General features: G+C 34.8%; 2 protein-coding genes across 3 annotated transcripts; one reads left to right on the plus strand and one right to left on the minus strand.

Annotated features, from left to right (window-relative positions):
* Positions 1-8,678: 8,678 nt before the first annotated feature.
* Positions 8,679-17,884, minus strand: LOC144556173 (mediator of RNA polymerase II transcription subunit 33A-like). 2 transcript variants are annotated; one of them, XM_078304676.1, is made up of 12 exons: positions 17,464-17,884; positions 16,822-16,932; positions 16,065-16,391; positions 15,338-15,654; positions 14,601-14,692; positions 13,956-14,283; positions 13,420-13,633; positions 13,203-13,317; positions 12,409-12,576; positions 11,175-11,895; positions 10,886-11,092; positions 8,679-10,352 (listed from the first exon to the last, which is right to left on the minus strand). In XM_078304676.1, exons 1-12 carry the CDS (start codon positions 17,793-17,795, stop codon positions 9,271-9,273), a joined length of 4,014 nt encoding a protein of 1,337 aa, XP_078160802.1. In that variant the 5' UTR covers positions 17,796-17,884; the 3' UTR covers positions 8,679-9,270. The 2 variants fall into 2 exon arrangements, with proteins under 2 accessions (XP_078160802.1, XP_078160803.1); XM_078304677.1 differs by having other exon boundaries at positions 17,413-17,870.
* Positions 17,885-22,410: 4,526 nt separating this feature from the next.
* EMB3143 (YCF54) lies at positions 22,411-24,324 on the plus strand. Its single transcript, XM_078303582.1, has 3 exons — positions 22,411-22,746; positions 23,405-23,637; positions 23,930-24,324. The coding sequence occupies exons 1-3, from the start codon at positions 22,513-22,515 to the stop codon at positions 24,120-24,122; spliced, it is 660 nt and encodes a 219-aa protein (XP_078159708.1). The 5' UTR covers positions 22,411-22,512; the 3' UTR covers positions 24,123-24,324.
* Positions 24,325-26,141: the final 1,817 nt, after the last annotated feature.

Here is a 26,141-nt window from a genome sequence, read left to right on the forward strand (position 1 = left end):
TAACGATTAAACATCGGCCGTTAAGACTGTTTTTTACAACACTGGTATATATAAAGAGTCCAAAATTTTCTTTCGCCCCGGGGCTCTAAAATCTTCAGGACCGGCCCTGGTAACCAGTTACGTTTGAATACGGCATGCGAGTCTTGCAGTGACTATTCGCGTGCCGTAACCACCCTTCAATATTTTGATCACGTCACAACACGTGTCACTGTTTATTAGATCACAACACGGCACAAAACCAAAATCACAGAGTGTTACGGCACGTTTTTTCACTCTACCTCCAAGTATCACTCGACAAAATAAGCGAGGCTTCTGTCACAGTGATTTTCGGTACAGATAAGCCTACTATCCGTGAATTTCTAGCTTTAAACAAGAGATTAATAAGATAAAAAGTTCCTTCGGAATTTTCCTAGAAAGTAAAAAAAGAATGCAACTATGGTCTTGGGACTGGCGGTGCAAAGCATCATCGCTCGTCGGCTTGTGTGTTTTTTTTTTTTTTTTTTTCCATTTTTCTGAAAAGTAAGATTGATCATGTGACTAGCATGTGGCGTGGTCGCATAAACAGTGCCGAAAGAGCTCCTGAGATACGCATTTTGCAAATCCAGTACCAGCCAACCTCCAGTCCGGAACTCCGGATCCTCTGCGTTGCCGGGTCCGGATCCCCTAAAGTAACTCAATCTTTGAGTTTTAGATCGAGACCGTTCAATTTGAATCCGTCACTTGAGATTGCTTTGTGATTCAAATTCATCTCTCAGAATGTGTGCGCTCTACTTCGAATAGATTATCATGAATTCGAATCGAACAGTCCTGATTTAAAATCCAAAGATTGAATTATTTCACTCGATTTGAACCATGCGTTGCCCCACCGTTTGAGTTTAAATTCCGATCCTTTGATCGTAATCAGGGAATGGAAAAAAAGGGGCCTCCCGCCTACCCTATAACTTAGAAACTTTGTACTTCAGTTTATTAAATTTTGTAATTTTATATATATTAATATTTTTTAGTTCTATTATAAAATAAAATTATACTATATATATCTCATTTTCTAGCATCCAATCTCTATTTTCTAGTTCATCTCCTAATTATAATCCGGACTAATTCAATTCAAACATGTAATGCACGCAATTTGTGCTAATATATAATGAACGTATCATATTTCAACTTAAGGATGCGGTATTAGACGATGAAACTCACTACTTTATGGTCCATATTAATTCAACCCGGTATCTATTTAAAGATAGCGTAGAAGGGCAGTACTGTTTATGCTTTGAGATTCGTGCAAAAGTTAAAAGAACGGTCCATATCTACTAATTCTAAAATATTATTTTATCCAGTACCGATGAGGATATGAATTCCCCCCACCCCCAATCCGTATCCTCTGAGGTAACATTGTATTTTTTTTAGATCCAGACCATCTTCTCATAATTCATACTAATTCGGTCTGAAATAAAAATGCATGAAATCCCTTTATTATTAGTTGATATGATCGAATCGTCTGATCAAAATACTTCTGTTTGAATTCGAATTGGTATGAATTCTAATCGGATGGTCCGGATCTAAATAAATAAAAAAATCCTTAGATAATTGAAATCCCCCCCCCCTGAATTCACATCCTCTCCAATACCTGATAAGGGAATCTTTTACAATTACTAGATCTGAACCGTACTTTTTAACTTGGAACGAATCTCAAAGCCCAAAAATGGGGCCCCCTACAGTGACCCGAATCCCAAGCCGGTTGAGATTTAATCTCAAACCGTAAAGTAAGTGATTCTCTGCAATAATTATGCAATACCTGAGAGGATACGGGTTCCCCCCCCTCCAAAAAAAATAAAAATAAAATAAACACACACATTTATCTCCTGTAACACCATGTTTGGGTGGAGAGTAGAGGAGGGGAGGGAATGGAATAGATAGAAAACTTTCTCTCCAATCGTGTTTGGTTGACAAAATTATGGTGGAGGTGAGTGGTACGGTAGGGGAAGGGGTTAATCTTGTATAACTGTAATTAATAGAATCAATTTATCTCCCGATTTGGGGTGAAACAGATGGAAAGAAATTGTGTTGCAAATATTTTCAGAAAAAAAGACACAAATACCCTGTCCTATATATATTATTTATATATAATTATCATTCAACTTTTTTTCACCACAAATCTAGCAGCCACCGTAGCCACCATAGTTGATTGAGCAAGTTAGTTTTTTTTTTCTTTTATATCGAACTTCAGTATGATCCATAATATTGTTTTGTGGTGGGTTGGGGAGGGAAAGTCAAAACCTAATAAATACGAAATACTATTGCTTATCTGATAAATGTTTGGTCTTCTGTGAAATATGATTTGCAGAACATTTGGCCTTGCTCGTTTTTTTATTTTGTTATCTGGCCTTCTTTTATAATTGTTATTGTTGCATTACTTTAATAAAACATATTAATTTTAATTAACCAAATAAGAAACAAGATAAAAAGAAAAGATAAATTTATTTTCTCCCTTCAATCATCCAAACATTAAAAAGTTAAATATCTTAATCTTCTTTCCTATTCCATTCCATTCCCTTCTATTTGTCACCTCCCCTCCCTTTCTCTACTCTCCATCCAAACAAGGTGTTAGTTGTGACGAAATACCCAGACGAACTACTTTTCTTAGGATGTGCGCGAGAATAGCGGGTCAAAGTTATAATTTTTTTGTTTTTTTCTCCAAGTATTCCTTTGGAAGGACAAATGGATAGATCCTGCAAGATTATGCCGGGTCGAAGTTTCCGTGCTACAGATCTGCACGTGGCCATTTCTCATCCAAATGGTTTCAAGCATGCAGCATTATGACTTGTGAGCTTAATTACGTCATGTTCGGTTAGAGTATAAAATTAGATATTCATAGAATATATTTGAGAAAGTAAATAGTGTTGATTTGATATTTTGAAAAGGTTAAAATATTTAATAAGAGCAATTTAAGATACTTTTAAGTTTCTTAACGCTTTTTATCCTTATTACTTCACCATTACTTTAACATAATTTAGGGTTTCAGTTTAATTTTACTTCAAATGCTGAATTCAAGAGGAATTTTGCACATAAAATTATGTTGTGTTATGCAGCCATAAATTACTCTTCTTTAATTAGATAAGTGAGAGAGTAAGAAGAAGATATATAGCATGCACCTCAAACACATTTATATTTAACATGCATGTTGTTCACATATGAATTTTCTAGCATGCACAATGCTCATCATTTTTTCATTTTTGAATTATTATAAGAAAATTTGAATGAAACATCTTTTCGAATGAGTAACATTAATATTATTCATATTTTTTATTATATAAGCTGTAAATAATTTAATCATCAAGTATAAATATTTTTTATAAATATATAACCAAATCATATGTAACTAATGCAATAACCACTTATCTGACATAATAAAAGAATCTATGAAATAAAATATCTTATAGACATTTTTAATTTAGAACTATTATGCTAAGTTTAATTGATGGTTAATAGATAATTGGCTAAACTTAATTAAGCGTTCGTGAAGATATTTGTGCAAATTAAAAGTGAGAAAGTTCGACAGTTGCATAGAAACATTATCGATTTACATTTTTTTCTCTTGGAGTTCGAACAATTATCTAAACCGTTCAATATGATTTTTATATAAAAATGTACTCGGACATTAAATTTTATATTTATAAAATTTTCTTACTATTTTTTAAAATTTTCTTACTATTTTTTAAAATTGATAAAAAATTATTTGATTTAAAGGTTCTAAATCATCCAAAAATATCAATTTTATATCTATTTAAAAAGATAGTAATTGTATTTTTTTAAATGTAAAAATTGATCGGTACGTACATTTTCATGTGGAGATCATGATGGGCGATTCAAATCGACTACTTAAAATTTAAAAACAGAGATATAAATCTATAGCCATAACGATCCGAATTGTTAAAACTTGACAAATGTATTGTTAGTGCTGTTAAAGTTCCAATTATATGGAATTATGAACCTATATTATATGAGGAGGGTTCAAATGCACCCAAATTTTTGTGCACCCAAATGCACCCTATTATTTTTCTCCGTTTTCAAAGTCCGAATAGTCAATCTGAACCGTTAGATGCGATCTACATATTAAGATGTTCTTGGAGACCAAATTTTACATTTTTTGGAATTTTTTTACTATTTATTAAGCCACTTTGAAAATCGCTGATCCAATGGTCCAGAAAATGTAAAATCAGCAATTTTCAAAGTGGCTTAATAAATAGTAAAAAAATTCCAAAAAATGTAAAATTTGGTCTCCAAGCACATCTCAATATATAGATCGCATCTAACGGTTCGGATTGACTATTCGGACTTTGTAAACGGAGAAAAATGATTTGAAAAATAGAGTGCATTTGGGTGCACAAAAATTTGGGTGCACAAAAATTTGGGTGCATTTGAACCCTCCTCATATTATATATACCAACTGTAAATTATTCTCTCCTAAAAAGATCACGCAGTAGTTTGCAAAAATTAATAGAAATGAACGGCGGTGAATGCGGGGTTGTGCACGAATATTTCCGAAAATGAATTCCACACGCTAAAAGAAATCAGCAAATTAAAATTCGTGATTTTACTAATTATTTTTCTTTGAATACAGGTTAATAGGCACACATAATTCACAATCACATTCCGAAAATTATAATTGATTAATCTAGTTATTAGTTATTACTGAAACTGATTCCGATTCTAGATCTATTTTATAAACATTATTCAATTACAGTGAGATTGTAATCGTGGAGTTCAAGCAGGAACCTATTTACAGTTTTCGCAATGAATGCCTTAATCACCTCAATGATTTTAAAATTTATAATCATGTATAATAAATTTTAGTTGAAATTTATATTTTGAAAAATATGGGTTCAAATGCCTTCATTTTTTGTACCTTCATCATGACTCCATTTTTTAAAACTTTAATAATTCAAAATTTAAAACATAAAAATCAAAATAAAACCATTGGATATGATCTACATCATTTTATCTATGTACATGTAAAAAATTATGACATTTCAATTTTATTTTTGTTGTCATCAAGAGCTTGTAAAAAAAATACCAGGGTTCTAAATAGCGCACTATAGCGTTTTCGGACCATAAAAGCTATGGCGCTATCGGCGCTATAGCGCGCTATTCCGCGTTATAGCGCTGTTTTTTCAGCCGGCACGCTATGACGCGATAAATGCTATTTAAACCTTTGAAAAATACTAATGTGGATAATTTCTAGACGTTGATTTTTCAATTTATTGATTCACATAAAAACAAAATTAAAATGTTATATTTTTTTTGAGCACATAGAGAAAATAACATATATCACATCTAACGGTTTAATTTTGACTTTTAAGTTTTAAATTTTGAATTATTAAAGTTTTAAAAAATAGAGACATGATGGAGGCACAAAAAATGGAGGCATTTGCACCCTCTCCGTTTTGAAAACACATATATAGTTCAGTTTTTTTCATAAATTATTAAATGTGTGTTTGTAATTCAGTGGTTAAAATTTTATTTTGTGATTGTCAAAATTTGACTCTCCTCTGCTATATATTTTATGTTTCGACTCTCAGTCTAATTTTTTTTTTTAGTTCCGTCCTTAAATCGAGTGTCACTAAAATGAGGAGAGTTCAAATGCACCCAAATTTTTGTGCACCCAAATGCACCTTATCTTTCAAATCCTTTTTCTCCGTTTTCAAAGTTCGAATAGTCAATCCGAACCGTTAGATGTGATCTATATATTAAGATGTGCTTGGAGACCAAATTTTACATTTTTTAGAATTTTTTTTTACTATTTATTAAGCCACTTTGAAAATCGCTGATTTTACATTTTTTGGACCATTGGATTAGCGATTTTCAAAGTGGTTTAATAAATAGTAAAAAATTCCAAAAAATATAAAATTTGGTCTGCAAGCACATCTTAATATATAGATCGCATCCAACAGTTCGGATTGACTATTTGGACTTTGAAAATGGAGACAAATGATTTGAAATATAGGGTGCATTTGGGTGCACAAAAATTTGGGTGCATTTGAACCCTCCTCCACTAAAATACACTCCGATCATTAATTTTGTTTTGCGGCGGTAAGCCGTAAGCCGGTAAGGTGTTCAAATTCTATCGACAGCAGTGGGACATGAGGAACCACATTTTCCATATCACAAGCAATGAAAAGTAGTCTTGGCTTCAAATGCATTGCACCTCCTCTGCTGCTCTGCTGAATTCATGATAGCATGTTTGTCTTTTCTTTTACCAACGGCTATTTACTGGTGAATTCGAGAGCACTGGCGCAGCTGTCTAGGTCCCAGTAATCCTTCTCAAAATTGATTGGTTAAATAAAGCAAACTTTGATAGTAGGACAAATGAAGAAAAAAAAAAGGAATCCGGATCCGCTGAAGTAACTTGAGTTTGAATTTGAATCTGGACTGCCCGATCAGATTCTACACGAATATTAAAGGGGTGTCATAAATTATATCACGGGCCGAATTAGCTTGAATTCTGATCGAACAGTTCGGATCCAGACCCAGACTTTGAGTTACGTGAGGGGAAGGGAGGGGAGCAGAGAGAAACTATGTCCTGATCGGATCTGACCATAGTCGTTTATTTGCTTCAGAATGATGAATTTCAGATGTGAGTTATGTATGGAAATTAAGAAGTTAATTTTGTCACCTCCAATTTAGAGTGCAGAGAAGGTGAACTAGACGACTACACTCCTCTGTTTCTTTTCTTTCATTTAATGAGATCTTTCTAGAATACTCCTTTGGATGTATTCGTTTGTTACAGAATTACACAGTATGAAATTTGACGAAGATGAAAAACAGTTTTTGAAAAAGTGAAAATTCAAAGATACCGATATGCACAGAATTGATTATGAAAATGTGCTGAAATTAATGCTCACTTGTACTGTAAAATTAGTTGTGAGAAATATTGATTTATTATAACAACATGTATTCTTATTTTAAATTTTCACCTATTAAAATAAGAAAAAATTTGTAACAAAAATAATTGGACCAATAATACAATGTAAATTTTTTTGATGTAATTTGTTAAAAAAAAAGTTGTCCGTATACTGACTGGTTAGTCCCACAAATGATGAGAAAATAGAAAAAAAAAAAAAAACTATTTATATAGTTGGAACTGATGTGCTTGATATGTTGAAAGGAGAAGAGAGAGACTAACTCAGAGAGAGAGAGAGAGATTGGAAAAATAATTTTTTTTGAGTCGGACTCAATTAATTTTTTCTCATGAATTTGGTCTGAGAAGAAATGGAAAGAAAGGATGAGAAGATTTGGGATGAAAATTAGCTTGCTATAAACTGGATAAAAAATTATTATCCAATCCCATCTAATTTATTTCGCGAATGAGTCTGCTGGACAGGTCCTTAAGAAATCTGTGTGGATCCTCTTAAGTAACTCAATTTTTGAGTTTGGATTCAGACCGTCATGCCAGAATCTGGACCACTACGGTCTGAAATGGAATACACTGAGCAGCTTTAATTTTCGTGCAAAACATATCGGACGGTCTGGATCCAAATGAAAATTTGAGGTACCTTAGGTGATCTGTATTCAAAGAAGGTTGCATGTATTCTTTGCATTAATGTATTGTTTGAGTTAATTTTTAAAGTGTTAGATAAAAAATCGAATCAATCCAATTCACACCTATAACGTATGGAGTTCTTTAATAGCAGTGCGGATTTAAATCGGACGGTTCAGTTCTTAACTCAAAATTTGAGTTGACTTAGGATACGAATTCCATTGTAGAGGAACTTGCTCCAATTGAAAAGCATTTGGAGCTAGCCTGTTTAAATCTCCTGAGACGAGAAGTTGACTGTTCACACTTGAAGCAATAAATGAAATCTCAAACGACTCAACCCATTAATTAAAATTAATTTATGCTAGGACAATTTAACATTTCGAGTTATAAAATAAATGAATCCTACGTTGGTCCCTGTAATCCTGTTTCAACTTAAAATAAAGAATGTATTTTTCTTAGGCTTGGGCGCTACTGTAGCATTATCATGAGGCAAAAGGTACAGAGACAGAGAAAGAGACACCTAGGCAGCTATTGCCTAGTATTCAAGAGAGAAAGAGAGAGTGGATTGGCAGCGTCTGCCAATTTTTCAAGAGAGAAATTGAATTTCTTAATTCAACGCAGTATTGAACCCTCCCAAATCCAATCATATATGTTTTTTTTTGGTTGAGAAGTCATTATCTGTTATTTCTTAACGTTGAAGGGTGGAAAAGTGAATGTAATCTAGTCGTCCCTGAAAATGCAATGCCAATACACTGAAAAGCCTTTGCGCATTAGGTAAAAATCGGGAATTATGAAACAAAACAAAAAACTTATATTTATTCTCAAGTCTCAACTCCTCCCCTCCTAAACACATACACTTAACTGTTTTTTATTATTTTTTTTCAAAAATTTAAATATACCAATGCAGATTCTGGAGTAGCTAGTATGTACTAGCTAAACGTGCGTTCTAATTATTTTTTTAGGACAGCACAAATAATGACTCGAGATGCTTAAACTAGTAAAGTTTGAATTATGTAATAGAATAGTTAAGTGCGTATTAAACAATATCTCGATATATATTATAAATTAGTCAAACGTATACCTTATGATTTTGCATTATAAATACAGAAGAAAATTAAGATAATTACTGACAACTATCAAGATACATATAACAATTAACAATAGTCGTTTCAAACTGAAATAGAAAAACGTGTATTATACGATAACAATGTATATTATAGCCCAATATGAAATTCCACAAGTTTCAATTATGCTTTCTATAAGATGCAACTAAAAGGGTAGGAATTTTAGAGACGAGTTCCATGGGGTGGTCATCAAGCCGACATAAAAAAGCCTAAATTCCTTTACGCTGATCTCACTCAACAAAAGAATAAAAGTTGGTACCTACACGATTAATTAATAAGGAAAATCGACTCCTGTAGTGATGCTTCAACAACCTGCAAGCAACATTAATTTATATATGGATAGTGTCCAACAGTGAAATAGGTTGTAACTCAGTACATCAGCTACAATTTTCCCTTTTTATCTTAAAGATTTCGGCCAGGTTATTATCTTAGAGCAGTCACCAATTATGAAACAGTTAGTTTTATCGAATTTATTATATATATTCCCTCGATTCAAGATTGCTGCAGAGACTACCATCCTACTTCACATCAAAAGCAGTTATTTTAGCAAGGCAAAAAGAAGGCTAACAAGTTCAAAATTACACAGCTCAGCTAACCACATAAGATTTAGAATTATAACAACTCTATAACCGCATCTATTGCTGGCGAACCACCTAGCTCTAGTAGCGCTAGAGCAAGCTCACACTCATGCCAACCCTTGAGCCCATTAGCTAGTTTCCTCAATGTACCGACTTTCACATGTTGCACCCAAGCCGGCGCAAACCTGACGACAAGGCCCACAAAACACGACACATGGGCCTTCCACATGGCAGGATCACAACCTAGCATTACACGTCCATCCAAAACCCGGGCCATGAAATCCATGTGAGTAGCAATCAAGCGTGCACGCCTTCCAAAACTCCCTAATTTGAATACAGCTGTGTGGGCCCTGGTCCCCCATACAAGCGAGATTGAGAAAAACATCAAGTAAGAAACGGCATAACCTTCTAAAATGCAAGAGATGGGGCTAATGTGGCCGGATCTTTCCCGGCTCGATGACAAAAGAATCGTTGGTACTGTATCCTCAAACAACACCTGTACCAATAAAGAGCGCCCTGCCACACACAACAGGCTTGCACCCAGTATTGCCACCTGGCGAGCTGCACCAACAGCAGCTGCAAAGGAAACCCGTCCAGATTTCAACCGTGCAGGTCCGCTTGAGGCCCACTCATCAGCCATCTTTCGGGACCACTCCAGCACCAGCTTGAATATCAGCTCACTGATAAAGTGTGTGTCATAAAATGTGCGACAAGTCCGCAAGAACAAAAAGCCAGGACGAAGGTTAGCATTATTAGCCAGAGACTGGCCGAGAAGGCCGGTAACACCACGGGGGGAGGAGATAGAAGAGCCATCCCTGGAGGTGGGGCCCAGGAATGCCTCGAAGCAGCTGTGTGTAAGCTGTGCAATGGCATCTTTGTCTCGAACAAATGGCGACCTGGTGCAGGAGAGGATTATGAAGTGGTGCCAGCGAGGGGCTTTCTGACTCCACAAGGCACCAATTATGGGCATGCTTGGCCAAGCACAGCCCTCAGCACAGGTCTCCAAGGCCTGGCCCACAACACCTCGACTGTACTCTGAGCTCTTGTCTATCTTAAAGGTGATTGTTAGACTCACGAGTGCTGCCATTGGTAGGGGGAGCATTGGTGGCAAGCCTCCTAAAATAGAACACAGTATATATTACAAGCTGAGAGAGGTTATTTGTGTCTGACTTCCTTTGTAATGTATTCCATGTTCAGTTCCCCTCCCTGCATACCCCTCGTCCCCGTGTGTGCACACCCACAAGATAAAAACAAAAAATCGTATATATAATTAAAATAAGATAGCAGAATATATAACAAAACAAAATAATGCCAGAAAAAACGTAAGGATAAAGAAATGGTTATATATTAAAAAAAAAAAAAAAGCAAGCTAAAAGCAAAATATTTAAATAGAATACGTTACTGACAGAGGGCTCCCGAGTATCTCTAGTATTTCACCACCAATATGGGATTTTACCCAATGGAAACATGTTCTAAACTTGAATGCAAATAACAGGAAGCCCAAAAAATTAAACTCTCAATAATCATCTGTACCCAATAATGAAGGATCAATTCTAAAAGAAACAAACATCTAATAAACTCAACATGGGCACGAATTCCTCACAACATTTAAGTCAGAATAAAATTTTCAAGGAAAAATATGTACTTACGTGGGTAACAGTTCTGAATGTGAACCCCTGCACGAGCCAGGATATCCTTCACCTCTGCCTCAATTAAATGGAGAGATTTTTCAGGATTGGGCCAATCTATACCGTTCATGGCAACGTTTGGCCAGATCCCACGAGTAATCTCAGCCGAAAAGTAACTCACAATCCCTGCAAGAGAAGCTGGAAAGAAATCCACAAGATCCCTCAAACCTGTAAATTATAACCGGTCCAGCTCAGTTTCATTTTGAGAGAGGGAGAAAGAGGGAGAGGGAAGGACGGCATTCAAAATCACCTATAGTCAAGTCACGGGAAGACAGCCGTCCATAGGCACATGCAGTCAAAACAACCTCAAGAACAAATGGTATGGCCTCCAACACCTCCCAAGCAGGAACCAATGGCCTTGGGAGTGCATCCTCTGACACACTACCTGATGATCCACTCATGCTGCTACTTGAGGTTGTTGTGGTAGTGGTACCTGTACCAGTTCCTGTACCTGTACCTGTAACTGTACTACAAGATGCTGCTACTCCGCTGTTATTCATCTTACGGCAAATCATATTCAAGATCCTGTTTGCCAATTGGTGAACTGGACTCCTGTTGCACAGGCCTGAGAGAACTGAGGCCACACATGCCTGATTCTGGAAGTACCAAGCACGTAATTTTGGGAAAGAATCAATATACACTGAGTGGAGTGGTAAATCATGAAAAGGATTGGTACTGCCTGTACTGTTACTACCACCCACTGTTGTTCGATTAGCGCCTATACGGCTATTTCGCAATAGGAGGAGGTAATCAAGGTTCAGATCATGGCGAACTAGGCCTGCTCGGCCAGAGACTGTGCTTGTTTGGGCTGGTGCATAAAAATTATATAGGCGGAGCAGGAAAAGAAATGCGAAGGAGAAGACTGAGTAGACGGAGACCTCTTCTCCGCTGCTGGATCGGTAATTATGAGGTGGTGGAAATGAACCAAAGACTTCACACAGTGGCATCAAAATTGCTGCTACTTCTGGAACCTGAGAATGAAAATTAGTTGATTGGGTCAAAAGAAAATGGAAATATTGAAATTTTCATACTATACCTATGATGGGTTCCTTACAACTATGTTCAGTCAGTAATGAGATGGATACTTTGTTCGAGTCATTTTTTTTTTGTGTTAAGTAGGGTGCATATATAAATAAATTATGGTCAAGGATAATCTAGTACCAGACCTCGAGAGCCAACTTTCCAGTAGAAAACCCATAATGAGCAGCATGCTTTACTAGTTAGGACCTGCCCAGGTATTGGGGCAGTCAATGTGTACACATTCTCAGTCGTTAGTTCTGTACTATGAAGTAACAATTTTGATCCCAGTTTTTTTTTTTGGACTTATTGGGCTTCTGTTTTGCATTTTGTCAATGTCAATATATCCTCTTCTTTCTCCTTTCTCAAATCTCACATTAATTCACCAATTCTGACCAGCATACAGAATTAAAAACACTCGAATGGACTAATAACAATGGCGATAGAAATAGTGATAAAAAGCTCACCATGCCATACAGTGAAAGAATATGGACAGAATCGACATGAGAAAGGCATGATAACACTGCATTCAGCATATGCATATGAGTCAAGTAATGATTTGCATCTCCAGTTCCTGGAGAACCAGGTGGCATCGGAGGAGATAACAACTTCACTGCCATACGCACTACAGTTTCCTGGAAAATCACAAGATCGTAAAAGCCTAATGTAAATTACATTTGGTACAAAAACAAGCAGCCCAACCTCATTTCTTAAGATCAATCAATTAATAAAATCCAAAGAGATGCCACTAACCCGAATGCCATGCTTTTAAATAGTGTTTTATCATGGCTATATTTTGTTTTATACTAATAAGAGAAGGTCCAAATGATAATATCATGTCATTATTTCCACCTCTTTATTCATCTTACAATGATTCAAAACAGAAGGAATAGCAAAACTTAAAGACTCTCATTGATATGTAGAACACATAGCGGCTTGTATCTACTGTTTTGACACGTGAAAGCATAGTTTGAATTATTTGTATTTCAGCCGAAATACATGTTTTTACAATAGCCTAACTTATCGCCATTTTCAGTGGATTAGAGTTATCCCCAAGTTATCTCACACCCAAACTGAGCCTAAGGATTATATTATATTATACAATATTATTTAGCATAGCTGGTATCATATTCATACTTGATAATGCTACACAAAAGAGGAAACGTTTGTTCCAGACATGCCAGTATCATGATTTGTCAACACTTTATTGTCGTTAAACAGCTAAACACAGAACCATTGCTAAATGTACATTAAAAAGTACCTGAATATTCCAACCACGAGTCAAAGAAGCGCCACATAAGATCTTTGAAGCAGCCGATCTCTCTTCCTCTGATCCATTCAATGCTAAATGATTCAATTTCTCCAACTCAGCTACACTAAGAAAGTTTAAAAGACCAATCCAAAGGAGTAGCAAGTCAAGACCGACAAAACATAATTAGCGACAGTAAGAATAAGAACTCATAATGTCATTCTGTTACCTTGGTGCTGGAGTTGCTATAAGTGCACTTTGAAGAGACCCGGTAAGAGGGGCTCCTTGCATGAAGTTCGACCAAGGGGACTCTTGAATCAGCATCGAGTTCTGATCTTTTGTGGCAAGGCATGGAGATACATACCCCGGCCAAAAATATGCAGATGTATCAATCAAGTCTCTTGCAATGCATGCTTCTACCACAAGATGCAACAAATTTCCGACTGCAATATAATAATATATATAAAACCAATTGGAATTTAATCTGAATACTACCCAAAAAGTAAATAATAGCCCTACCATTAATATGCTAAATAGGTATTACAATCTTAGATGGGCCTTACCAGTACCAAGCGGTATGAATCTTCTGGACATGACCGGTAACAGTATAAGGGGAAACAGAAGGAAATAAACTTAATGTTCATGGCTCAATCACCATATTCAGGCATAAGCACACGTAAATAATGCAAACAGGAAAATAAAAACAATAAAACCTAATAAAATTATTTATATAGAGATCTATTGTGAGAATCATGAAAAAAAAACCTGCTCTTGTAGAAGAGTCATTAAGACCCATCATCCCAACGCTACCAGTTCCAGCCTTATAATCTCTGACAAACTTGGCAGCCTTTGAAGCAGCATCATTAGCTGCATTAGCCACCGATTGTGGTGGCGAGAGCAGACTAGTGAACTGCCCCAAGGACTGGAGACAAGCCACCAAACCCTGCTTTCTGGAAGCAACCCCGGTTCCTTCAGCGAGTATTCTGTCACTCTCTTCTTTCAGAATTGATAGAATTGATAAGGGAATGATAGCCAATAGCATACATAGCCTTGTGTCGAGTTGAGGAGTGGGTCCCTCTATTGGTTCTTTATCCTAGTTTACGTAACAAGAGATGCCAAGTATATATAAGTAATATTTGAAAACCAGACCTGGTTTTAATAGGTAGTATTATAGAGTTACACCAGGTTGTGTCTCAATAATTTACTTGAAAAAACTGTCAATAGTCCAATTTAACTTGAAAACCTAAAGAACTGTATTTGAAGATACAATATCATCTTTTGGTTCACAATCAACAAAATAGAAAATGCAGAAATGAGTAACAAAATAACTAAAATAGGATGGAAATCGGTGGAATATTCCATTTCTTTCAAAAAAAAAATAAATAAATAAAAAAGGAAAGTTGTGCCAACCCGCTGGAGGAGTCGGAGACCTGAGATCCATAGTGCCTGGAAGGTCTCCTGCCAACTAGCCTGATTGATTACATGTAAGGTCATGGTCGATTCTGTTACAAGAGTGAAGAAACAATAAGAAGCATCAGATCTTAGTACTAATTACCAGTAAAAAAGAGAGTTTTGTTAAATGTACTAACATTAGCAATAAGGCCAAAATGCTAATGGTTCAAATAACAGCTATTCATTTCTGAACGATCGATATAAGTAGTTCAATTTAATCTACAAATCAAAATCTTGTAAGAAATCAAGTTTGACAACTTTTAGAATTTCTGCAATATTTTTTTGGATTTTGGAAAGACAGCCCTGTTTGATCTGCAAACATTTATAATTTTCTTTATTATTTTTGAGCTATCTTTCAAAAACTCGAAAAAATAGGAAAAAAGAAAATAGTAAAAGTTGGTTTCCTGTAAGATTTTGATATGTAGATTAAATTGAACTTGGATTAACCGTTCAGATTTGAAAAGACATAATTTGAATGTTAATGTTAATACATTAGCAAAACTCAAGAAAAATAAAATGACAATAATAATATAATAAAAAATAATAAAAAATAACATCGCCAATACTGAAAGTATCAAATGCACTGCCACCAGCCTTTTGTAAGTCAATTTAATAAGTCGCAGTTTTTGTAATGTTATGGCACAAAATTCTTCTGAAAAAAAAAACACAATACAAAATGCCTGAATGCACATCACCTGTTAGAAGTTCAAAAGCAGCTACATGCATAAGAGTCTTCCCCTCCATGCAACTCTCCAATAAAATATCGATGGAAATCCAACAACCACTTTTTCCGGCACCAGGGAGGAGGGACATAGGGGAATTAAGTGACCCGATATCAATCATATGCCCCAGGAGGTCACGCTTGTTTGGCTTGTATCCCAAATTCATGGCCTTCTGTATATTTGAGAACAGATTTTCAAGGAGATGGTTTATAGATGCCAAGCTTTTTGAGGATAGTTTGTGGGCCTCAATAAAACGGAGCCTCTGGAGTAAACCGTTGAATAGCTCAGGCCTAACCTAGCATAAAACTAAAATTATAAATGGAATACAAAAAACCAAGAATATTTTATCATTCAACAAGCTCCGAAGTATGATAGGTAACCCAGTTCAAATGGAGTTTTTATTTTCTGTTCTAAAGACAAAAAGGTTCTTGGACAACTAAATTTTAATGTAATGATGCACTGCAGTGTGCAAACAGAAAATGAATTGTGCCAAGTACCACACAAGGACCACTGGACCAGACTGGTTTGTAAATTATACAGTTAATGCTACTTAGGAATTGAAGAGTACTTCTCTCACAAAGATAGGTTGTACTAAAAAAGAGATATAAAAACAAACAAAAAGTAAATCCAACAGCAACATAAATAATAAAAACTGCAAGTATAAGAAAATATAGATATATATGATTGATATGATATTTACATGTTTAGATGAGCCAGCCGTAGTAGAACCTGTATCCTTTTATTTGAGCTCATATTTTCAACGACGTCAAATGCAGTGAAAGTATTAGTTCGTCTTATCTGATCTTTTTTATCTGATCCACCTTTCATGTCTAGATCCACACATTGATTACCTTCATTCATGGTCCTGTCTTTAGATGCAAAAGGCAAGCCCCAATCTTCAAGAGAAGAATCAATCAAGGCAGTTATTGCATTCACAATGAACAAAACAAGAGTTGTTCCAAAATAAACTCTTTTGGCTCGGTAGGCATTAGAGAGCTGTAAAGCATCATCCATGGATTTCGTAATCCTGTGGTAAGCATGTATTAAGACAAGTTATCCTAAGAATTTGTTTAAGATATGAAGATTAATAAGCTGAAAGATTCAAGTATGACATCTCACAAAGCAATATATCCCAATGCCTATAAGGTATCATTTGACAAACATATTAAAATCATATACAGTAGTAGGGACTCATTGCCCTTGCAAATTGATGACAAATTAAGAATCACATAGAATTCCGGGCTTTGGGCTAATTCCAGGTTACAATACCACATAAAACTATTATTGTTGTTAGAAAAAAGAGGTGCAGTAGAATGGTGATAGTTACTTGTTTATTCAATAGTAAACTCTATTAAGTTTAAAAACCCCAGAGCCCGTACAAAAAACAGTGTTTTGCAAGTTGGAACCAGAGAATCATAGTAGCACAGATAAAAAATTAAATATCAAATATCTCTTACTTTTGCCTGCTGAGCCCAGTTTCTAGTAAAGGTGAGGAGAGGGCATATCTTCTCATTAGCTCCAGGTAAAGTCTATATGCCTCTGGCTGTGCTCTTCGGTGCAGAATCAATCTGAAAAGTACCAAATAAATAGTAAAGACCCCTAAAAACACTCAATTTGGAAATTCAGTCCCCAATAGCTGATAGGCAGGATAATTTATTTTCACTGTTTTCTTGAAGTCCACATTGCACCTACGGGCCTACCTAGATGCTAATTGAAGGGTCCTTGCATCCATTCTTTGGTGTACCTTACTCTGAATTGCATTTGCAGTAAGGGATTGATTTTGTATTTGGTTTTTTAGAAAATAATGGGCTAGATTGCTAATGTTTAAAATATAAAAAAGCTACTTGAGCTTGATGTGTTCAATCAGTGAAAGTCACAAAATTTGCTTTCTTGAAGTACAAGTTATTGTAATTCGTTTTGTTAACAAACGCAGAGGGAACTCAATCCATTTTGTTTAGCACCAAGAAACAGGGAATGGGATGCTAAAGCTCAAATTTGTTGGACGAATTTTAAAGTTCGAACATCAAGGACTAAGTTGTAAATGTTACCAAAGGAAGAAACAGAACACAGAAACTTCTAATCCCCTCCTCTAGTCTCACCTGGGGGTGAGCAAAGCAAGTATGTGATAAGGGTACACTAGCCTACTCGCCATAGCTTGATCGAGGAGCTTCCACATGGAAGGTGAATTGTGCGAGAAACAGAGATTAGAGACCAAAATCGACGCCAGCTCAGCATTAGGGAACCCTACAACTAGGCCCTCTTTCTCGTCAGAGACGCAGCATCTTGCCACCTCGACCGCACGCAGCAGCGGCGGGTCGCCGCGAGCTTCCGACGCTTTCACCGCCTCCATCACCCGCCGCTCCAAATCGGCGGTGGCGGAGGAGATAGCGGAGTTCGTGTGAGGGTCATCGGAAGGTGGTAGCGTTAGCATGTGACGTTGGTGAATAAAACAAGTGACGATGCGTCGAACTGCCGAAGCAATCTAGAATAAGGGTATTGTTTACCCGATTTCTTTTGGAGAACACAGAAAAAAAAAAAAATCGGGGAAGAGAAGAAATTCAAGCTAGAGAGTTCAATTGTTTTGGTTACACCCGGTGTATAATGCCAGTGACGACTTCTCTCGCGTGGAAGTGGGACATGGTTGTCTGAACACGTTTTGTCTTTAGTGATATCCTCAGTTCTCTTCTCTACTCAGTACCGTGCTACTCTCTCAGCATAGCACGTGCACGGTGGGAAAAAGAAGGGACAAAACACAATTATCATTGACCACTTTAATTAAAAAAAAAATATGAGTTAAGGACTTAATCTATCTCATTTTTTTTAAATAAATTATTATTGACCACTTAGAGCCTTATAGGCACTCTCCTCGTCCAATAGAATTCGAGATTTTATTCTGTACGGATATTTAGCACGGTATCTATGTTTAAAAACAATTATTACGCAAAATATACCTATTGAAAGAAAGAGTATGATGCGTATGCAACTCCATACGTTAAAATAATTAAAAATATTGTTCAAGCTAAAACATGTATTAGTTGGCAATCCTTAAACAACAAGATCGCACTCTAAAATATATTTTAATTTAATTGTTAGAATCTGAGTGCGGAGACAACATGATGAGGTATTTGAATAATTTAATCGTTAGAATCTTGATTACTTGCGTTATTAACAAGACAGGAATAAAAAAGAATGATACAGATAATACGCAAGATTGCAAAGAATTTCGTTACAAAAAGTCATGGAGTTGAATTATAAAGCAACCAACGGGTTTATAATGCAGCTTTGTCTGAAAAGAAAAACAATAGAAACCTATTTTTGATCGATTTGTAAAGAAAAGAGTCATGAGTGATCTTCGCACGAGATACTCAAGTTCTCTGTACTTCAATAGTGGAAAAAAGAAATATACTTGACTTAATTTTGCTCTTTTTAAAACATTTGAACTAAAGTTGAGTTACTATGTTATTCATAACATTTCAGTCTAAGTGTTATCGCCTTTATTATTATTATTTTTTTTTAAAGACTTCAAATGATAAATTCAAATTGTTTAAACTAATCTACTCACAAGTGATGTATTTACATAGAGAGTTTATAAATTTTCAATAGTATTTAGTAGTAAGTCAAGAAGTCAAATAATAATGAAAAATTAATACACTAAAATTAATTTAAAAAGCTCAATTTTCAAAAGTTTGACTTGATACTAAATGCCATTGAAAAACTATGCTATCAGTAGTATTTTATCATAAGTGTCACCGGCTTAAAAACACTATTTAAGAGACTTCAAATGACGAACATAAATCATTCAAACTAATTTACTTTACAAGTGATGTGTTTATATACAAAATTTATAATTTTTAAAAAAATTTAGTATAATTAAAGTAGTAAACAAAATGAAAGATAAATACAATAGATCTTAAATTTTATTTTTACCACCTATCCTCCCGAGTCCCTTCTCAGAAATTAAAAGATGTCTCTCAAAGGAGAACAGGAGATGGCAGTTGATTTTTGCTTTTGTCTTAAATACGCCATGTTGCAAAAGACGCGGTCAAAATCTTCTGACAAGGAAAATTGACAGGTGGCAGTGTTGCAGTGTAGGCCATACATATGAATTTACATCCTCCCGGTACCTTAAAAGGACATCTTGTACGGACCGTTTTTTTTACTTTGCACGAATCACGAAGCGATGATAATACTGCCCCTGCGCTAGTCCTAATCTCAAAGCATCTTAGAGTAAATCTCAACCGTAAATTGAATGGAATCTTTTACACATACTGGAGAGGATGGATGGAATTCGAATTCGTATGCTCTGCATTAACTCAAAAGGAAATTTTTTGAGTTAATGAATCTTGATCCGATCTGTTTTAAAATTCGTGCAGATTAAATTTACACTAATATTAAGAACTCTATATCATAAGCAGAAACTGGATTGACTCCGTTTAAAATCAGATAGTTAAAATTTATTAACTCAAAAAATTCTTTTTTGAGTTAACGTAGAGGATACGCATGAAGACGTCTTTCGTACATGTCCCTTTTTTTTATGTTTTCCGCCGATGCCCCAAGTTCCAACTAACACTGGCACTTTACAGTCGGATACAGGGAGGACTTCTTTGACCGATTGGTAGGACACTAGGACCTAAGAGCTAGACTGAGTGAATTCGTATCGCATTAATGCAAAAGGGTATTTTTGAGTTAATAAATTCTGACTATATGATTTATTTTAAGATTCGTGCAGATTAAATCTGCATTAATATTAAAGGGCTTCCTATATCATAAGTAGGACTGGATTGGCTCCATTTAAAATCAAATGGTTGAGATTCATTAACTCAAAAAAAAGTTTTTTTAGTTAATGCAGAGGATACACATTTAGACTAACTACGCTAGCGTTTTGGAGTAAAGTTAATCCGGATTAAATTTCTTACTCCAAGCTAAGGTAGATTAAAACAATCATTTTTGGTTGGAGATTAATTGGAGTTTGGTGAAGTAAGCTCATGAAGAGAGAGAAAATTATAACATTGTGTTACTCTAATTGTGAGACCCACAAGTGGAGTAAGTTATTCCACCTAGAGAGGTGGAGTAACTTAACTCGTATTAACTCAAATGTTACTTCATCTTACTCCTTTAAATTTATTCTTCGTCTGGCTCCTTAAAAGTGGAGTAGAGGAATTACTCCACCACTTACTCCACAACCAAACATGACCTTAAGTCAGTGCTCCGAGCGTACCAACTACCAATAATATCTTGTCATAAACAAAAGGTTTATTCAAACTCGTGGAGTCAGATATACATAAAAGCTAAAAAGAGAAATCCTTGCGGACTCGTGATCTGACATCGATTCGTGTGACGAGCGACACCGATGGACGATGATTGAGGAACAAAATTCAACAAGAGTTGAAAGTTAAAATGTAGGATTCTAAACAGTGATTATTACATTATTGCATATAAATTAAAAAAAAATATGATGAATAGTGTAGTTATAACAAAAATAATTTTACATAGTATTTTTTTTCCAAAAATATATATTATATAATTTTACTAGTTATTAATATTATTGAAAGTCTCATAAAATAATAAGTAATATCAAATTAATTAAAAATTTATAATATTTATATTGAACCAGTGCAAAATTTAAATTTCATTTTAAAATATCTCCAGTAATAATAAAAATTATTTCTTTTTGTATCAAAATAATCTAAGTATATGGCATAAACTTATTATTATTTTTTATTCAAAATAACTTAAGCATTTCGTCATAAATTATTTAATTTTTTTAATTTAGAAGCAAAATCAATATAGGTCTTATAAAAAATTAGTTAAAAGAATCTTTCAATTTTTATTTTTTGGTTTCTTACAAGGCCCTAGGCTTAGAAATTTTGAATCTGAGCCTTAAAATAAAAGTCTATGTAGCATAGCGTGCGCTACATGCTATATGTTATAGCGGACTGTTATAGCGGTCGTCGCTAAAATAACACACTTTTATCTCATAACTTAGCATTTAAGATCCAATAACACCATAACAGCGCTACAACTTCGCTATTTTAAACACTGTTAAAATGCAATAAATAAAAAAGCGGTGAAAATATTAATTTAAAATTAGAATTTTTAATCAATATAACTAATAGATTGAGAAGAATTCAGTTTTAAATAATATAACAAAATTTTATTTTACGATGTCAATGTCATATGAGATCAAAGTATTCCGTTCTTTAATTGCTTGATCCATATATGACCTTTTAATTTTTTTTATAATGGTTAATATTAATATATTCGTATGAGATGTCCATCTGTATAATAATATCATCGATCAACTTAACATTGCTATCTATCGACATAATTTCCATTCTGCCAAACTTATAAATTTGCCAATTTAGTATTTTACGAGTACTTGTACAATATCTAAGGTTAATAATTTTCTGTCGATTATAAGCACAGCGTTGCTCATCCATCGACTCATATATTCATATATAATAACTTGCTAGTATTTATCGTTGGGCCTATCATTTATGATAAAAATACTACATAAAACATAGTTATAATGCTTGCAATAGTAAATTTAGAATTATAAAATTTAAGCAAGCATCAACTCATCCTCTTCACGATTTGTTGATTTCCAAAAAAAAGAAAAATATGTGGAATGATTATTTCACTGAAACTTCAACATATTGATTCAATCATTTTAAGCAAGGATAGGGAAGATTTTTTGTGGCAGAGCATGTGGGTGAAGCAATATACTAAAAGAACCTAATCACTCGGTTGTTTAATAAGTGTCTAAAGAAATAAAATCAATAATTTGGTTTCATTCTAGCATCGAAATATCACCGGCATCCATCTATTTCAATATATTTTTTAAAATTAATTTCTGTAAATAAAAAATTGTGCTCAGCGAAGCCTAAATACACACACAAACAAGAAATTAATTAATCACCTTAAACCACGGGACCAGAAAAACCCAATACATACAACTAAAACCACGGGCTCAGAAACCAAGCTACTATCAAGTTTTCAAAAAAAAAAAAAAAAACCACGGGCTCAGTGAAGCCCAAATACACCCACAAACACACTACCTTCGCACAAAATCTGAAGAAAATAACAGAGAGAATCCTCTCTAACAAGATAAGCCTTCGTCACTTCATCACTTTTCCCTCTCCGCTTCAATGGTGGCACCAGCGACTCTCTCCCTCAGGCCATGCGCTCCCTTTACATCTCCTCATCAACACAAGCTCTCTACCTTCACATCTTCGCCATGCCCTTTCAATGTTAACCTTCAACCTAGCAGCGTAGGATCCAAGCTCGTCTCTTCTCTCGCTCTGAAAAAGCTCTCGCATTCTCCCGTGAAAGCTCTTACGGTTGATTCTGATCAGACCGGCTCGTCTGAGCCAGCTCAGCAAGTATTCTATCCTTTTATCATGCCTTTTTTTTGTGTGTGAACAACTTGAGTTTGTGTCCTGTGTAATTAGAGTTGCTTGGCTAGCTAACTATTAGATAAATAGATCTGAATTGGAGCTGTCAGTAATGTAAATTATTGAGCTATTGATATTCCTACAGAAAAGAACCACTCAAAACTCAAAACTCAAAAGTCTCATGGTTATGGCAATTGAAATAGTTTTAAGAAGTGCACTGTGATCTGTGTCAAATGTCATAATGTGTTAAAAGGGTACTTCACTCAAAAAGGGCATACTGAGGCCACTGCTTGAGAGCAAGTAGTTATTTTTTTTAAGGTTAGTGGCTTTAAATGCGAGAGGAAGTAATTAAGTGACCACTGAAATAATTTAACTTCAATTTGAGTGAATTTTAAAACAACTTTTGCTAATAATCTCCAAAAAATACCCCTCCTAATATATAATCCAAGCTCCACGTTTAATGTTGATAGACTCTAGTTAATTAGAAAATGGGATCACAAATTTAGCATGAAATTCCTGCACTATACAATTGTGATGCTTATCATTAGGGTGAGTTGTTTTGCAAAATTTCTCATTACAAGCATCGTATTGTTAAGCTGACATGTTAGTTAGCTCAGCTTTATAAAAGATGGTTTAAATTATGTAGGTGAAGCCAAAGAGGTACTACTTTGTGGTTGCAAATGCAAAATTCATGCTGGACGAAGAGGAGCATTTCCAGGAGCAATTGTCTGAGCGACTTAGATTATTTGGAGAGCGCAACAGAGAGCAGGACTTCTGGCTTGTGATTGAGCCCAAATTTCTAGACAAATTCCCTGATATTACCAAGCGGCTTAAGAGGCCAGCAGTTGCTCTTGTGTCAACTGATGGCACTTGGATCACGTAATTATTTTTTCTTCTTTGGCATTTCAGCTATCTGACTTTGAAATATCTAGTTGAAGTACTGAAGCCTTGTATTGCAATAGGAGCCATCATTTGAATACTGATGAGAGATGATCTTAAAAAAGAAAGTATACCGGCCAAAAGAAGAGGGCCTTTAGGTATAATTTTAGAAAGGTGCTAGTTGCAATAGGTTCCAACTTAGACTATAGACTTAATACTGTATGCATCTGATTACTAGGCCTAGTCTAATACTTAATTTTTCATTGGTCTTGATTTGGTTGTTTAATTATAGGTTCATGAAGCTGAGACTTGACAGAGTTCTAGCAAACAACTTTGAGGCTGACACTCTTGATGAAGCTTTGGCTTTCAACCCGGTTGACATAAAATTTGATAAGCCACAAACTTGGACTGCACCATACCCAAAATACGAATTTGGCTGGTGGGAGCCATTTTTACCCCCTGTATCTAACAACAGCTCGACGTAGTATGTGTCGGGCAATTTTTATCTTGTAGTTAGATATTGAGTTTGTAATTTGCATGTAATCTAAGCTTGGTTCATTTTTATATATGTTTTAATGTGTAGCTATTTCAGTTCTTTGAGTGATGCCAGATCTTTTGTCCAGGGAGATTCTTGTATTTTGTTATGAATAATTTTGCAATATCAATTCCATTCACGTTAAGAGTAAATCTATGATATAGTTAGATGTAAATTGAATTATTTAAATCTATTGCTCTAATCCTATTTTTAGAATCATATATTTGAAGAAAACTTTAATATTAGAAATATACATGTCAATTACATGCTGGGATTTAGCACCAGAGAAACACAATAGTAGCAATATCATGTAAATTCAACTAAAAAACAATATATTACTCGTTGCCAACTCAAGATTTATGCAAGCTCCCGGTTATTTCAACAACTTCTATTCTCCCTTCAGGTGACCCCTAATAATCTTCAATAATTTAATTGCCACTGATATTCTGTTCCAATCCATGAACTTGTCCCAGTTGCTGTCTATTGGATCCTGGTACGTCTCATAGATTACAGGTACTGTAAATGCTAACACAAAAACTGCATGGAAAAAAAAAAAAATCATCTAATATCTCATATGAGCAGCTAGCTTGAATAAAACTTAGCTTAAATGTGATTATGACAATAATATAGTAAGTCAGGATAGGCAAAATTAACTAACCAATGTAAGAGAAGGTCAGTAAGCTGAACCAGCTACCAGCAACAGAAAGTAACCAGAGACCCGCAATAACCTGTTCAACATATTCTCATTTTTCAGCCTGTTAGACTTTAAAGGAAATTAAATAAATAATAATTTTGAGTAATTCACCTTTACAAAGACCAGTACATCCTTTCCAGAAGCAACATAACAAAATGTGATGAATGCCTCGTTGATCTCGTGCCTAACACATTGAGCCACTTGCGAAAATACATCCTCCGACAAAAGAACATCTGGAAAGTTGGGTGGAGACCTAAATTTAAAATTTTAATTTAATACTATGCAACTGCCAGCCAATATATAACTAGAGGAGGGTTCAAATGCCTCTATTTTTTGTGCCTCCATCGTGCCTCTATTTTTTAAAACTTAAATTTCAAAATAAAACCATTAGATGTGATTTATGTTGGATCTCATAAAATCTATGTTTCTGTGTTTGTTGCTTAATCACCCTGATACTTAGTCGATGTAATTTCCATGTTGGATCTCATAAAATCGACAGTTTTTGTATTTAACCAAATTTCAGCTAATGAAATGGGCTTTTGCCTCTTTTTTTTTTTTTTTTTTTTTTTTACAAAAAAAAGATGTGATCTATGTTATTTTCTTTATGTTCTCATAAAAAATTATCACATTTCAATTTTGTTTTTATGTGAATCAATAAGCTCAAAAATCAACGCCTAGAAATCATCCAAATTAGTGCCTTTTTTACAAGCTCTTGATGACAATCAAAATAAAATTGAAATGTCATAATTTTTTGCACGTGCATAGATAAAATGATGTAGATCATATCCAACGGTTTTATTTTGACTTTTAAGTTATAAATTTTGAATTATTTAAGTTTTAAAAAATAGAGGCATGGTGGAGACATAAAAAATAGAGGCATTTGAACCTCCTCATATAACTAATACCTTCTTATATATTGATAAATGAATGCCATATTTGTTGATATTTTTACTATTTTGAATATTATATTATAAACATACGCGAGCCTTTTAGTGACCGGTTTATAGTGCCAGGGACAATATTGCAGAGTAATGCAAAGAAACATGTGTATATGAAGCAAAATAAATAGTGATAAAAGCAGACATAAACTTACAATTTGGTGAGGGAAGCGGCCTTAGACCAGACAAAAGAGACGGCCAAGAGAAGCATGAGAATTTGACAGAGAAAAGTGATAAGGGGATAACCAATCCTTTCAAAGAGATACCATGTCATAGTTACACCAACAAACATTGCGCCTGACAGTTTCTTGTTCCTCCACAGCACTAAGTCAGCAGC

This window comes from Carex rostrata, chromosome 6 (assembly GCF_964058835.1).
Source record: "Carex rostrata chromosome 6, lpCarRost1.2, whole genome shotgun sequence".
Taxonomy (NCBI): domain Eukaryota; kingdom Viridiplantae; phylum Streptophyta; class Magnoliopsida; order Poales; family Cyperaceae; genus Carex; species Carex rostrata.